At 37.9% G+C, this 15,456-nt stretch overlaps 2 protein-coding genes across 3 annotated transcripts; both read right to left on the bottom strand.

Annotated features, from left to right (window-relative positions):
• Window positions 1–611: 611 nt before the first annotated feature.
• gcgb (glucagon b) lies at window positions 612–2,496 on the bottom strand. Its single transcript, XM_020594746.1, has 4 exons — window positions 2,303–2,496; window positions 2,090–2,194; window positions 1,173–1,328; window positions 612–858 (listed from the first exon to the last, which is right to left on the bottom strand). Exons 2-4 carry the CDS (start codon window positions 2,182–2,184, stop codon window positions 738–740), a joined length of 372 nt encoding a protein of 123 aa, XP_020450402.1. The 5' UTR covers window positions 2,185–2,194; window positions 2,303–2,496; the 3' UTR covers window positions 612–737.
• Window positions 2,497–2,923: 427 nt separating this feature from the next.
• On the bottom strand, window positions 2,924–15,291 carry fap (fibroblast activation protein, alpha). 2 transcript variants are annotated; one of them, XM_020594744.1, is made up of 26 exons: window positions 15,117–15,280; window positions 14,847–14,928; window positions 14,366–14,455; window positions 14,176–14,270; window positions 14,004–14,078; window positions 13,815–13,867; window positions 13,612–13,684; window positions 12,598–12,718; window positions 12,350–12,504; window positions 12,066–12,163; window positions 11,841–11,970; window positions 11,656–11,694; window positions 11,472–11,570; window positions 11,317–11,387; window positions 11,164–11,217; window positions 10,787–10,911; window positions 10,493–10,543; window positions 8,460–8,558; window positions 5,937–6,006; window positions 5,668–5,862; window positions 5,470–5,524; window positions 5,270–5,369; window positions 3,879–3,937; window positions 3,713–3,785; window positions 3,474–3,547; window positions 2,924–3,274 (listed from the first exon to the last, which is right to left on the bottom strand). In XM_020594744.1, exons 1-26 carry the CDS (start codon window positions 15,117–15,119, stop codon window positions 3,173–3,175), a joined length of 2,241 nt encoding a protein of 746 aa, XP_020450400.1. In that variant the 5' UTR covers window positions 15,120–15,280; the 3' UTR covers window positions 2,924–3,172. The 2 variants fall into 2 exon arrangements, with proteins under 2 accessions (XP_020450400.1, XP_020450401.1); XM_020594745.1 differs by lacking the exons at window positions 2,924–3,274; window positions 3,474–3,547; window positions 5,270–5,369 and having other exon boundaries at window positions 15,117–15,291.
• Window positions 15,292–15,456: the final 165 nt, after the last annotated feature.

Below are 15,456 nucleotides of genomic sequence, written 5' to 3'. Positions count from 1 at the left end.
CTTTCTCTTTCATTTAGCATAACCCGTTTTGGCGTGCTGTCAGGCATCACTGGGAAATCCTTCTCCAGTGAACAGCTGACACACATCATCTTGTTACCTGGTAGGAATCCTAGAGCACATTACTCCCCGGAGACTAATGTTCTTAGCGATTTTTGTTCTTCATCCATAAAAAGGAGAAAAACCAGTGGCTCATTGTCAAATCTTATTTTTTGGCCAAATGGTGAAGCTCACATTCAGCGGCTTTAATATACTCATACAGCTAAGCAAAATGTTTTTTTTAATCTTTATTTTACTGATGGACATTAACAGGTAGATCCAGTGCCTTCAACATCATTTTTATTCAGGATTTATATTCTGTGCTACAGATATGTGGGAGCTCCTTGCTAAGAGTAATTCTTATCAAACCAATATTTCAAAATGGATTTTTTTAAAAGAGGAAACTCATTAATTTCTTTATTGGAAGCTAAATATTACTTTTCAAAATAATAATGCAAGGTACTGAGACTATCAAGAGATGTAATTATCAAACTTATTATTGAAACATACAGTACTGTAATGTTTTGCATTTTGATAAAACTTCCTTCAACTAATGAAGGCCAGAAGGCCAACAGAGTTTCTTATGAGGGGAATTTAATAGTATGACCAAGAAAAGGGCTGGTACAGAATGTGAAACGTACAACAGAGCCAGTAAGAATTGCTGTATTATTTAGGAAGCCAGTGGCGCTCTCTGGCTGAGTCTAGTCTCTTCTACCTCGGCCGGTCTTCAGCCAGGACACAAATTCCTTGGCTGCCTGGTCCTGCAGGTAGGAGCTCACATCACTGGTGAAGGTGCCATCTGCATGGCGTCTAAACAGGCTCCTGTAGAAACAAATTAGAAAATACAGACACAATCCTGTATATGTAAGGTAACTGTGCTACAAAAGGCTAAGACTGACATTCACATTAACATAAGAAACATGGTTTTGGTATAAGTTCGATTTCACTTAAAATCACAGCAATAGTTCAAATCCAAAGCGAGAGGCATAAAACAATTTACAAAATTAATGCAATTATAGCCACATATATAGATGTGGTTTTCACAGTATATAACAAAGCTGACTTACTGTATGTTTGAAATAATTGAGAGTATGAAACCAAAGTGAAAAGATTCAGCAATAAAAGGACACGCTCACCCATTCCTTTTTGAGTTCTTTAGCCACTGGACAAAGTCTTGTACTCTTCTCGTCTCTAGGTATTTACTGTAGTCATTGGAAAATGTTCCCTCTGAATGTCTCTTCACGTTTGGGAGCTCAATGGGTTCAGTCATTATGGAGTTATCAGACAATAACCTAGAAAAGGATACATCGTTATCATTACTGTGAATCTGGATCTCATTGATGTTGTGGTCGCCATGTGTGACAAAATCTTTAACGGGACTCAGCAATTATTTTGCATATTTTATATTCTATGAATAACTGCTATGGTTCCTTACAAACAACAGTGAAACCACATTAAAATTATGAAAACATTAAAAGATAACAAGCAACAAAAGAGAAAAGTACACTACAAAGCAGATGTTAAAATGCATATTTGTTAAAAAAATGATAAAGAACCATCTCACATAACTTCCCTGAAATGTAAGTGACAATAAATTTTATCTACACGTTTCCTTATCAACAATTTCAATTGAATTAATGATAAATTAAATTTGGACTATTCTCTGCTATTCACTATGCTCTGTGAATCCTGTTCCCTAAAGGCTGATACTCTGAATGCAACATGTGGAACTGTCAGTGGCAGTGCAGTCTGACAACACACGTATCCTCTGCATGTAGTTCCGCAAATATTTTTGTCAAACTGATAAAAAAAAAACTTTGCAGCGCTGCCATTAAAAAGTTTTGATGAATTGCCTTCACACCATGTTGCAACTCTCAAAAACATGCTTGAACCACAGATGACACAAAAAATAGAAATATTTACTTGCACTTTAGTATAAATGTGAAACACTCAGGACATCACGTATTCATATGGTGACACTCTTCTTATAAAGGATCTTTAGTGGAGGGTTAAGGCCAGTGTGAATGAGAAAAAAGCTGAAAACTCATCTTACATGGAGTTTCGATCTGTGTCCTGGTCAGGCACCTGCCAGCTGCTTTGGATGATGATGAGAAGCAAGAGTCCAGCCAAAGAGTGAGCGCTGTTCATCGTTTGAGCTCTGAAATACGACACCGTGAGAAAATTTCAATAAAACATAAAATAATTACGTTTTATCTTAACAAGGTATCACAGATTTTAAAAAGGATTAAGACACAAACATTCTCACCTGTGGTACTTTTCTGTTGAGCGTCCGAGTGAGAGATTGTAAGTGGGCTGTTTGGTGCCTTTCTTCTCTTTTGGCTTCTGGAGCTGTTTCACGGTGCCTTCTTGATCTGCTCCATCTTATATAGTGAAGCTGAGGAGCATTCTCTCAGGTGACTCCTCCGTCACAGAAACATCAGCACATCCTGTTACTCTCAACCCATTAATCAGCTTCCGTCTCACTCTGCTGAGTGTATTTGGCTAAAAAAAAAAAAAGTACCATCTGAGAAAACCGGCTTCTTTAGACGTCACGATCAAACCTCTACTCTAACAAATGAACAGTGACAAATACGGCCACCCATATACAGTATGTTTAAACAGTCACATCTCGGTGCCTGGTGGTCACGTTATATATTATTTTTCCTATTGTAGAGTAACCATGTAGTTAGAAACAGCAATTTCATTTTCATCCGTTATTCTTTATACAATACAAATTTGGGCATATGTTTTATTCACTACATTTAAAAAAATGCTGCCTATTGAGAGAGGAAAATATACAAACTTATTGTTTTGATGCAGAATATGTTTAATGATCTATGGACAACTCATTTGAACAAACTGTTAAGATAATTGACAAGAAAAAAAATAATGAAACAAAACAACATTTATTTGACTTTCATTTGTTCACAGCTGCAACACAAACCAATACCACTCCAGAACAATCACTTATCATATTCACAACCATAAATGCATGCTGAAGCTTTTGGTATTTTTAGCTGAATATCCATTGCCTATAAAAACTTGACATCTCAGAATATTAGTAAGATATGAAGTATACAAATTAGAAAAAAACCTGCAGTAATGTTCGCTACAAATGCTTTCACATTCTTCACGTTTATTTGGGATTAAGGAGGCATTTCTGCAGGAAGTTACTCATGAGGGTGTATGTATGAAGGTTGGCGGATCCGCTGAGCCTGTGGTCCTTATCAGTGTACCACTGAAACAAATACCAAAATCTGATCAGTGCACAGGCTCCAAAATCCTAAATTTCAATTAACACGATCAAATTAAATGTTTGATGAATCATACATTTTTACTTTACATAATACAAGGCAGTTGTTTTCCCATTTACACCTGTTATTAAAGCAACACCATCAAGTTCAATATTCATCCCACTTCCCCAAGCTAATATTTACCATTGCCTCAAAGTCCACTTGTTCGTTCACCAGGGCGGCAGAGATCTGTGCTGCCTGCTGGAAATGGACATTGTCTACAGGAAAGACAGCGCTTTCACTACGTGACTGAACATCAAAGCTCAAGTTTGTGCAAGGCCTTATGGTGTCACCTGGTACACTGATGAGAAACAGGGCTACCCCATCCTCAAGTCACATCAGAAACTGAAAAGAACAGTATTTGATTGAAATGCTGAACATACCATCCGCTGTGCCATGAACTAGTAGATAATCTACTGTTTTGAAGTTCTTTGCTCTGGCTGTCACTGAGGAATTCTATTAAATAAAATAAAATAAAAAAATTCAGTTACTGACATATGCTTCAAGTCTGAAATGTGCAGTAGTTTGAAAGTATTGTGTGATACTCACTTTGTAATGGTCTGGATTTTCTGTGGGTTTGCCCATGTAACGTTCAGTATATACTGCATCTACAAAGGAAAACTAAGTTAATACCACAATTGTACAGTATATACACTATTGAAACAATATGCTATTGTATATCACAGTTCAACAATAAAAGGTTTTCCTAGAAATAAAAACAGATTTGAATACCACATTCTTCAAGCAGAAACATTTTACAATAATGGTTCTGCTGGACTGATTTGTAAAAATGTTGGAAGACATTAGTGTAATTGTTCATATATTTGCTTGCATACTTTATGTGTATCTGGAGGGTTAAAAAGTACACACAGTAGAGCACAAATTAGGGTCGAATAACTCCTGGATTAAAGCAGCTTTCTTGAGAAAGTCCACTTTTGCACACAAACCACAACATTCGAGGAGGTTACAGTATCAGTGATGCCAGAGAAACTGCAGCATCAGGTTGACAAACTATGAATTTCTCTTCATATCATTATGATATTGTTGAGTTGATTCAAAATTGCTGTTGACCTCAATGCCTGATACTATCCTCCTTTGGTAACGTGCTGAATTGTATCTCATGTACACAGGAAGTGAACCCCAATTCCCCTACACCCACATTTCCTTAACTTTAGTCTTTTCCTTGCATCTTAGTTGACCTATGTAAGATGCAAGGCCAAACTGTGAGGAGAGAGGAACTGAGAAAATGTTTTATCTGACATGAGAGGTCCTTGCCTCTGATGTCAATCTATAACAATTCCATGAAGGATGTATCCTCGGTTAAAGCTCCTCCACATAGCCTCCTTGCCCTTCAGAAATGTAAATAAGAGCTTTAGGACATCATCATGGTGGACCGGAACAACTTCCAGGTCGAGCAAGGATCAAGGACTGATAAAAATTAGGAAACTGGGATTCACCTAGGATGTTTCTCAAGACTCATATGGATTGTTGGTTCCCTCACTTGCATTTTTCCCTGCAACTTTGCCCTGCCTACATACAGTAAGATGCCAGGATAATAGGCAAATAAAATGTGAGGAGGGAGGTCTCAAGGATGCATTTAAATGGACATGAGACACCCTTTCCTCTGATCCTTCATCAGAAGAATTCAAACACCAACTGATTTACAATAAAGGGGCTTCTGTCCATAAACTTTGGTGAAATAACATAATTGGGATTCACCTGCAGCGTTAATTTTAAATAAGCGGCACAACCAATGCTCCCAAGAAAAGCAGCACATGTGACGTTGCCATGATGCACACATGTATAGTTACAAGCAAGTACAGGAATGGCAAGAGTACAATACTAAAACAGTGGACTACTACACTGCAGCAATGGCAGCAAAGGAGGAATACATTCCTCAGAGAAAATATACTCTATAGTATGCACACATGTATACCCACCATAATATTCCCACTTGGCTACTGGGGCCACTGCTATTCCACACTTGAACAGCCCAGTTCCAGCACCCAAGGCCATTGAGGACACATAACCACCATACGACTGAAGATCAGAATTTATTACATTTAATAAATGCCAAAACATAATAAACAAGTGTATGAAAAATACATAAAGAAACAAGACAAACTGTAGCACAACTTACCCAGCCCCATATTGCTATTCTGTCTTTGTCGATAAAACCCATGCCAATGAATTTCCTACAACACAGAACTCATTACTCTCAGAAAACTATGAAACCATCAAGTAAACTAGGCATTTATTATTTTTTTTAACAAATATTATGACATCACATAGTCCAGGCAACATAACAGAGGTGACCGAACATTCAGACACACTTTACCTCACTGCTGTTATCTGATCTTCCACTTCAAATGTCCCAAGGCGCCTGTAGACTGCATGCATTATTTGATCCCCTTGGTAACCGCTTCCCCTTCCATCAAAGCTAGCGACGATGATCCCATGTGAACTGGAGAGGTACGTGCCCCAGTTCAATTTGAAACGATAGTCCACCCTCTGACTACAGGGGCCACCATACCTGTACACGATAGCAACAGCATGTATTATCAGATGTATACTGAATTCTACTGGGATGGAACGCTGCTCACTTACACATCAATAAGGAGAGGGTATTTTTTAGACTTCTTGAAATTTGGCGGTAACATCATTTGATACCAAAGATCTGTTTGGAAGAAAAACAAAATGTTACGAAGAGAGACAAATTGAGGTTTCAAATATCAAAATTACATCCATCTGATGCAGTATCCGATAAACATCATTGTTTGTTCTCAGTATTCTTTATTTCAAAGCTTATCTCAAATCAAATCAAAATATATAAAGCACTTTAAAAACATCCAGCTGACCAAAGTACTTTACATGGGCAGGATAAGACACAATAAATAACTAAAATAAAATAAATAGAATCAATGCAAGAATAAAAACAGCACAATAACACAGACACAAATGGCATACAGTCAAAAAAAAAAAAAAGCATTAGGCCCTACTAGGTAATAAAAGCCAAGGCAAATACATATGTTTTAAGCAATGATTTAAAAGCAGTCAGGTTGGTGGCCGATCTAACATTGAGAGGTAAAGTATTCCACAATTTATGGGCTGCAACAGTAAAAGCACGGTCACCCCAGCGTTTATATCTAGCCCTAGGAACCTCTAAGATAAATTGCCTTGAAAATCTAAAACATGTTGTAGGTTTGTGCCATTGCACTAATTCATGAGGTAGGATGGTGCCAAACCATTAAGAGCCTTAAAAACGAAAATCAACAGCTTAAAATCAATTCTAAAATGGACTGGAAGCCAGTGGAGAGAGGCCAGTACAGGGGTTATATGCTCAAAATTTTCTAGTACTTGTCAGAAGATGAGCAGCAGCGTTTTGAACCATCTGAAGATGAGAGAGGGAAGACTGGTTAACAACAAACTACAGAGCATTGCAATAGTCAAGATGGGAAGTGATAAAAGCATGGATTGCAATCTCAAAATCTTTAAAAGAAAGTAATGACAACTTTACACTTACTTGTTGTATCTTACTTATTTTTATCTCCCAATTACATTTACATTCTTGAAGTTGAGAAGGGAGAATGTAATTTTAAAAAAAAACTCACCTATATGATAAAATGTATTTAAAGTCCCCCACCACTCAAAGTGATTTGTGTATTGTTACTTCACTGGGAAGTCTGACCTTCTCAGTGCAGAATGATTTAAGTGTAGAGTATTGCTCTGCACCTGCTGAATGAAGAACGTTTCTGTGTTCACCTAAGTTTAAAATGTGTCTGAATGCACATACTTTTCTGCAGTTTTTACTTTGTAAATTATTATGTCCTGGAAAATCACTTGGTGATGGACCTGGCATGTCAATGTGGTGAGAGGAGGTCCCAGAATGAAAACGTTCCCCAGTGACCAATGTGTTTGCGTAGTTTCCACATTAAGGGAGCAGCTTGTAGTGGCCAAGAAAAAAAAAAAAACCCACAAGAAGACACATTTGCAAGTGATAGGCTATGGCCTCTAATCAATTCAACCAGTAGCAAGCGTGACATCATATTTAGGGCTTTATTACACCACTACACATTAACATTATATTCAGTATAATACAGCAACAACTTTAAAGAACACCAGAGACTATACAATGCAGTAACATTAAACATGTTCTTACCTTTTGTTATTTTAAACAGCCCATAATGCAGTCAGGGGGCAGGAGTGCTCTTCCACATTATTCTGTGCTTTGCTTTTGTGATCTTGGGCAGTCCTATTTCTTTCTGATATCTATGACCTCAGCCTGGCATGAACTAACCTTATCATTAACAGCTGTAGTCTTGATAACTGGGTCCAGTTTGCCCTGTTCAGCTTCCAATTTCTGACAAGCTTCACCGTGTTGCAACTTTGCCTGTCCTTTTTTCGCTCTCATCTCATTTTTGCTCTGTGGCTAACAACACTGAATATTCAGCTGACCCAGTGTGACCTGAATGGGCTAGTTATGCTGTGATGTAATTAGCCAAACTGCCCGTTTTTATTGTATTTAATTAATCTAATGTTAGTCTAATATGCTGTTGTAAAAAGATAGTTGTACCAAAAGTATTAGACTGTGGAATTTTTATATATTATTCATATATTCATATGCTTTAATATGTAAATATGCTGAGTCAGTCAAAGTAGATGCTGGTTACAATTTGACAGGTGCTGGATCCGGATCCGGCTTGTGCCAGCACAAATTAACCCCTGCTTTTCAGACATCTCAACAGGTTTGCAAGCTAATCTTGATCCAATACTGATCTCACACAATTGCGACATGGAAATTCAAAGACTTCAGTGCACATATATTGAGAATGGGCTTTTCAGTGAAGTAGGAATATCTTCTGTCCAACTGTCAAACTTTCGAAATAAAAAAATATACCTCTATACACACACACACACACACACACACACATACATATATATATATAAATTAATCGTTTATATATATATAAATTAATCGTTTCTTTTCAACGAAGCAATAGTCGATGGGCTTGTAAGAACAACTATGCTATTTGTGTGTGTGTAGAAAAACCATATCAGAATAAACAATAGTTCAAAGCAGAAAATCTTCTAACATTTCTGGAGGGGCTCTTTAAACATATACTGACTCACCAAATCCTGCAACCTTTAGTGTGCCATACTGCATTTTTGGCATCTGGAATTCTGACAGAATGTTTTCCAGTGCATTGTTGTCTTCCAGGATGGAGAGCTCTGAAAAACATAACAGAACAACAACTAGTCATATTAAAAATATGACAACCTTTACAAAGATTCAATGCACAAAAACTGCGTAGCTCAGGGTAATCATCAGCAGTGAGGTGGCACAGAATAACTGGTCAACTGCTGTAAGCACCTCCTTATGATGATTTGTCATAATCTGTTGTGTTTCTGAAGCTATAGCCAGTCTCAAGCCAACATGTACTGACCCGTACCTGTATTTATAAAAAGCAACAAATGCTTTTAGTTAACACACGTATAGTTTATGATGCAAAATGCCAAATAACAGAGGTGGGTAAGTCACATGTGCATGTCAAAGTATTCTCAAGTCTTATCTTTCAAGTGTAAAGTACTCTAAGTCCCAAGTTACTGTGGTGAGAACCAAGCAAGTCACAAATCAAGTCATACAAAATTTTGATGTTATGAGAATATCACGCATTTAAGTAAAATGTTGACAAACCAACTCTCATTATTAATTGTAGGCTAACTAGCCCTTAGCTATTAAATTAAAAGATATGCCCGTCATAGCTTCCATAAACTCTTCGCAAAACAATGCATTTGAAACGCGAGTCTAACATTTAACGAAAGCTTTCTAGCTAAAGTTTGACCGGCTAATAAGTTAGCTAACGTACACCTTCATGTACTTAGCGTTCTTTGTGAGTTTTGTAGTGACTGATAAAGTCTTGATGTTGTGAAAGTCGTGTCGTTTATTTTTGAGCTACAAACTCTGCATACCGCCCGTTCTCATCTTACTACCGTCCTCGACGAAATAATCCATGAATCCAAATTGTATTAGTTTTGTACTAAGCCCCTCCATGATAGCTGTTTCCTGCCACCTGTTACCTTCTGCTAGTATGCCCGCGTTCTGTTGGGTTGCCAGGTTTGCACTAGAAATCACCCAATTATGTTTCAAAAACAAAACGTAACTTCTCAATACCTAGAAAAATGCAAACGTTTAATGAAAACGTCAAGTAATTACGAGTGATCTGACTCAGGTCTAAGTCAAGTGCTTAGTCATGAACACCAAGGCAAAGTCAAATCGCGTGTTTTACAAGTGTTAATCCATCAAATCTCAGGTCCTCAAATTTTACGATTTAAGTGTGATTCAAGTCATGTGACTCGAGGCCCCCACCTCAGCCTAAAATCTTTAGTGTTCAAACTCTATTAGCTAAATGAATCACAAACTAAATGTGTGGTACGATTTATAAATGTGTAAAGAAATATTTAGTAATCGAGTAAAACAATTATAGCCCGCACACTGGTTCGATGCACAACACATTATTATTATTATTATTTATTATAATTTTTATTCAGACAGCCAGTCGTGGCAAAACAATTTAACAACACAGGACACAATATTATTCCTATAAGATTAATTAATTTTAAAACAGTTGCCATGTCTTCAAGCGGAGGGTACCGAGAGAAGAAACTTCACCAAAGGGAGGCATACTGGATTTATATCTTAAACGAACTTTCTCGCATGGAGACCTAATGTCAAAATGTCATTTTCGTGGCAGCTTTGCCTGAATAAAAATAACGTTTTAGACCATCAAATCTGTGTGCAAGCTATAACCTTTTTACTTTATTAGTATTACTCTTTGGCCTATACACCTGATGCAAAGAAGTTCATTTTGGCCAGATGCATGAACCTGAGGATGTAATTATTTTTTGATTATAAGAATAGTACCTAATCTGGAGTACAACTGATTATGTACAATAAATAGTACAGAAACAAAGAACTTTATAATTTCCTGAAAATAACAATATACACGTACAGTTAATAATACAGCTGTATCTGTGCACATCTGAAGGGCCCACCATGAGATGATAATATGCACTAATTGTAAAATGATGCAATTGCAGTATATAAACAGTGGACTTGGGGTTAGTACCTAGTGAAACTTCATCAAATTCATGAGTATACATACGTGCACCTGGGCCCCTGTTGTCCATGAGTGTGTAGCGAGGCAATCCTGGCCCTGGTAAAAACAAAAATAGAAAATGCACAAATAGCTGATTACATATCAAGTCTTCTGTAAAACTTTAGCACTGACTATCAGAGCTCAGATTATTGTTTACAGACACTCAGCACCACAGATAATACAACCCCAAAACAGAAAAAGTGGGATGGTACTGTCCCAACCTTTTCTCATTTGGGGTTTTATGTAAACCTTGGCCACAGATGAGTTATTGCTAAGAGGAAATGTGGAGGAGTAACTGACCGTAGCAGTCCATTCGATAGTAGGAGGCGTCAAAGCTGAAGTAGGCTGAGTTGTACTGACACCTGTCCTTGTACAGGTCACAGGTGAGGCACTGAGGGGCAGAAGGACTGGTTCCAATCATAACCCTGAAAAACAAACAGTTATGTGATTCAGTTCGTGCCAGTTGAAGCAAATGCTCTAATATTTGGTTTCCTTGCTCTTGTTTATTGATGCCGGTTAGCTTGGACTAATGCATTTCCTAGTCTTCCTGGGGTCCATGAATGCATTAACTCATACTAAAGAAAAATAATATGAGGAGTGTAAAGTGCTGCAAAAGTAATAAACAGATGCAATAAAACAAATGAGTTAATCCATCACATGTAAAATTAATTCCTTACTTGTAAAGATTTCTTTTAACAGGTACTCCTTGGTATTCATTACTCACAAAGTATCTGTGGAAAAGAATTTCATGCAAGTCACATTTACATGGTTTCATCCTATAATATTGTTCATGGACTATATAATGTATCATGTATGGTATCTTTACTCACATGGCATTTGTGGTTAGTTTGGATATATAGATGACTTCCCACTTCCCAGAGGTAATAGGTGTTGCTTTGCCCTTAATAAAACACCACATATAGCAAAGGTAAGACAAAAGTGACTGGACAGTATACTTCTGATAACAATAACTGAAAATACTTACATCTCTCACATAATGAATGTGTTTGTAGCCCTGAGCGTCACTCATCACTTTGTAGAAACTGAGTTTATCTTCAGCAAAGAATAAAGGCAATGGCATATACTAAAAAAGGAAAGATTTTGTAGTCATGCACCAGCTCAAACAATTCACTGGCAATATACAAAGGCTGTACTTTTTGAAAACTCACATGACCAACCCAGCCTGTCTTGCTTGTTTGCTCAAATTTCTGTGCAGAGTAGACATTTATTGGAGTAAATTAGCATCTAATCACATGAGCATGCAGTTAAAGCACTGAAGCATTAGAAAATCCTGCTGGAAACCAGCTAAGACTTCCTGACCAGAAAGATAACCAGGAGGTGATATTGTATGTACCTGCTTTGCTCTCCAGTTGCTGCCATCAAAGTCATAGATCTGTACAATCACGTAATTCTGCTTCCTTGTGAGCCACTGCACAGCGAAGCGTTCATCTGTAACCCACGTCACTGAGCACATAATGTGATCACTGGGTAAAGGCAACAGAAGGTGACAAGGTTTTCATGTAAGACAGACTATAAATATATTGTATCTGGCTCCGCTTTAAATGTAGTATATACAGACCCAGAAGCAACAGATGCAGGGGGAAACACCTGTGAGCGATGAGATGGATTTGTGGTATCAACCACAAACAGTTTCACCTTGGTAATGTTTGATCCAGCCTACATCATAAGATACATTCTTGATGAATAATTATACATCATGAGAGCATGAGGAAGATAAAATATGAAGTTGAGAACTGGCCCATATAATTTGTTCTATTTGGACTATAGCATTTATCTCTTAATGGGTATTTTGCCTGTTAATAACTATATTCCATGTTTGTAAAAGGCACATGAGAATCCCACCTTTGGGTATGGAACAGCCACTGTTTGAGGATATTGCTCAGATCCAAACCAGGAAAATTCCACTTTGTGAACTTCTCTATCATTAAACTCAGCATAAGCCAAGAATTTCCCAGTTGACGACCACCATATTGCCCCGTTTGATCCAAATACTTCCTCTGAAAATGTTGGGAGAAAAAAAAAAACAATTCAGTAATTATCTTCCATCTAAAACACACAAATGCAAACTCCTGAAAAAGAACAATACTTACCCTCATATACCCAGTCAGGGACACCATTAAGGATTTCATTCTTTTTCCCATTGTTGGTTAATTGTACAGTTTTAGCATTGACATTAGATTTGAAAAAAATGTTGAAGTCTGAGACATAAGCCTGCAAAACACAATGTGGTTAGAGTTTTTATGATTTTAACTGCAGTATATTTACTGTGGTAGAAATTCACCAGTTATGCATGTGTCAGAAATACTTTATGTAACTCTGTTATTCCAGTGAGTTAAGCTACAGGTGTCAAAGGTTAAGGAGCACTGAGATCCATCAGAAGCCTGAGTTTCCTGTGTGTGTATAGAGAAGCCAGCTTTAACTGGTTGAGTGTAGAGCCTCCCAATGTCCTCTGTTCTGATAACATGTGTAATTTGTCAGTTGGGAGCTGTTTTTCTATAGCAGGCTTTTGTGCTCTCTGGCCAGGATAAACATTATAATCACCTTTATTTGGCCAAGTATGTTACACACAAGGAATTTGTTTCCAGTACAGAACTGTGGCAGCCATCTGCGCGATGGCTCTAACCACTGGGGGCAACTCGGGGGTTCAGTGTCTTACCCAAGGACACTTCGCCATGTGGACCGCAGGCCTCGAGATTCTAACCTCCGACCCTCCGGTTGGGAGACAACCGCTCTACCCACTATTAGAAGGCAAAAAAGTTGTGTAGTAGTGTATTAAATGACAAAAAGGAATGAAAGAAATAAACAGCCCCCACATATTGTCAGAACAGTTGTTGGTAGGCTCCACACTCAACCACTTAAAGCCAGCTTCCCCAAACATACACAGGAAACTCAGGCTGCCGGTTGAGATAACACATTGAATCATCCTTAAGATAGACCTCAGTGTTCCTTATCCTTTGACAGAGACAAAAAAATAAATATATAAATGTTGTCTATTTAAGCATATTTTAAAACCAGTGATGCTGAAGTAGCTCGAGTATTATTCCCTTCAGCTGAAGTGAGCCCTTGTGAAGACCAGAGAACATGACAACATGGTGTAAACTCACATATTTGTTTCCTGTTGGGGCCCAGGCAAAGTACTGCACAACAGTTGGAAGACTCACAGGTGTGACAAATGTTCTGCAATAAAACACAAAAATTATTGGGTGATTATCATTGAATTAAGTACTGTTTTGTTACTGAAGAATGTAGCATACAATTGCACTTAGGTTTCTGAGTGATACAATAACAATAGATCATGGGTACTTACGAACTCTCCTTATCATAGATGGAGTATGAGGCTGTGAATGAATGTCTCCATTTCTATTGGATGTCAAACACAAAAACCAGTTTGAAGACTTTTGCAATCCTGTTTGTTATGATCAAACTTAATGTGACATTTACAACTAAAAACAAACATACAAAACGAACTGGGGAGCATTTACCAGTAGTTTCTCACCTTGGTGTAATTGCTTTCCAAAGCAATGTATTTATGATCGCCTGACAGTAAATAATTTGTGGCATTCACTTGGGCCTACAGTGAGAATGATTATGAAAATATTAGCAATTTATAAACTAGCACTGATCAGCTCTGATAAATATTGTTACAAATGTATGCATATGTATATTACAAAGGTCAAATTGCTCAAATATAGTGACTCCTCTTGTGTTTCTGCATTGTTGAGAAAGAGATTCCCATCTCTTGCTTTATGCAGATACTCCTTATCTGCAGATAGGAAGGACAACAATACGCTTTTGAGAGACTTATACACAACATAAAGATTAATACACTATGTTGCCTATTCTGACTGGCAGCTATACCTGATATCCAATGCAAATAGTAAGATTTCCACCTTATGGTATCATTGAAGTAATCATCAAGGGTGAATGGCCTCTTGGTACCGCCAGTATCTGAAATTGTGCACGGCTGCATTACTTTAAATAGCTTCATAAGGGTGTCAGAAACTCCTAAATGTTTGCAGTTCAATCTGAAATGAAAACCACCCATTCACCTGTGCGTCACGTGGTGGCGCTATTTGAACTGTAACTTCCAGCAGGATGCAGCTTAAAAACCACATTGGAGCAATTTGTAAATCATATAATCATTTTCTGCTCTTTCGCGAGTTTGCCACTTAAACAAATTAAACCTAAAAAGACCCATTTAAACAAAAATGAAACTTAAAATGGGCCCAAGCACAAATAACTGTAATGTATGATTTGGAGTTACACAATCTGTTTATGATCATTTTCACTCTGAGTTCCAACAGGCAGCACAAGGACACAAAGAGAAACTGTAACTTACTGCTGAAATAAACCGCTGGGATTGTTATTAAGGTGATGACGGCAGCTGCCCCTAACACCCCCGATAACACCTTCCCGTAGCCCTGGGAAAGGTAACAACAAGTTAAAAAATCACATAACGCAAGCTGACGATTCAAGTTCTCGTTATTTTGTCCCCCGTCCACACAGAGCTCCACGCTGTCCACGGCAGCCCAAGTAATTCTGCATTAACACATCTATAGTTCAAGACTTAGTTTGCACTATTAACGCTGGTATTAAATCGATTACTGACCATGGTGCGGGTGAAGCCGCAGACTGTCGCTCACGTTAAGTTCAGTGACTTCTTGAACAAGCGGCCTAGATGCGGAAAATGACTAAACTACATAAGAAAAGTGAGCTTCGTCCTACTTTCTCAGGATTCCTGAGGAGTCCCGTCACCCAACAGAGATTACTCAAGTCAGCAGCCTGGACAACTTTGCAAGGCGCACCACCTTCTAGTATTTAGGAAGTGGCTTCTTCATGTGAGTCATTCTCTCAACAAATCTGAGAAGCTGAAAAAGTCAGTTCGAGTTTTGCCTCCCAGTTCAATTCCCCAAGTATATTTTCCAGATGTTTTACACTCAGGAGTGAAG

Source organism: Monopterus albus, unplaced genomic scaffold (genome assembly GCF_001952655.1).
Source record: "Monopterus albus unplaced genomic scaffold, M_albus_1.0 scaffold24.1, whole genome shotgun sequence".
In the NCBI taxonomy this organism is placed as follows: domain Eukaryota; kingdom Metazoa; phylum Chordata; class Actinopteri; order Synbranchiformes; family Synbranchidae; genus Monopterus; species Monopterus albus.
Note: the sequence above shows the minus strand (reverse complement) of the source record. Positions and strands in the feature narration are given on the sequence as shown.

Coding starts and splice junctions, on each gene's coding strand:
- fap (XM_020594744.1), bottom strand. Junction 13,868..14,003: donor TGGAAAGCAATTACACCAAG/GTGAGAAACTAC, acceptor GACATCCAATAG/AAATGGAGACATTCATTCAC. Junction 12,505..12,597: donor CCCTGACTGGGTATATGAGG/GTAAGTATTGTT, acceptor CAACATTTTCAG/AGGAAGTATTTGGATCAAAC.
- gcgb (XM_020594746.1), bottom strand. CDS start 2,184: ATGAACAGCGCTCACTCTTTGGCTGGACTCTTGCTTCTCATCATCATC. Junction 1,329..2,089: donor GACACAGATCGAAACTCCAT/GTAAGATGAGTT, acceptor ATCCTTTTCTAG/GTTATTGTCTGATAACTCCA. Junction 859..1,172: donor AAGAACTCAAAAAGGAATGG/GTGAGCGTGTCC, acceptor TTGTTTCTACAG/GAGCCTGTTTAGACGCCATG.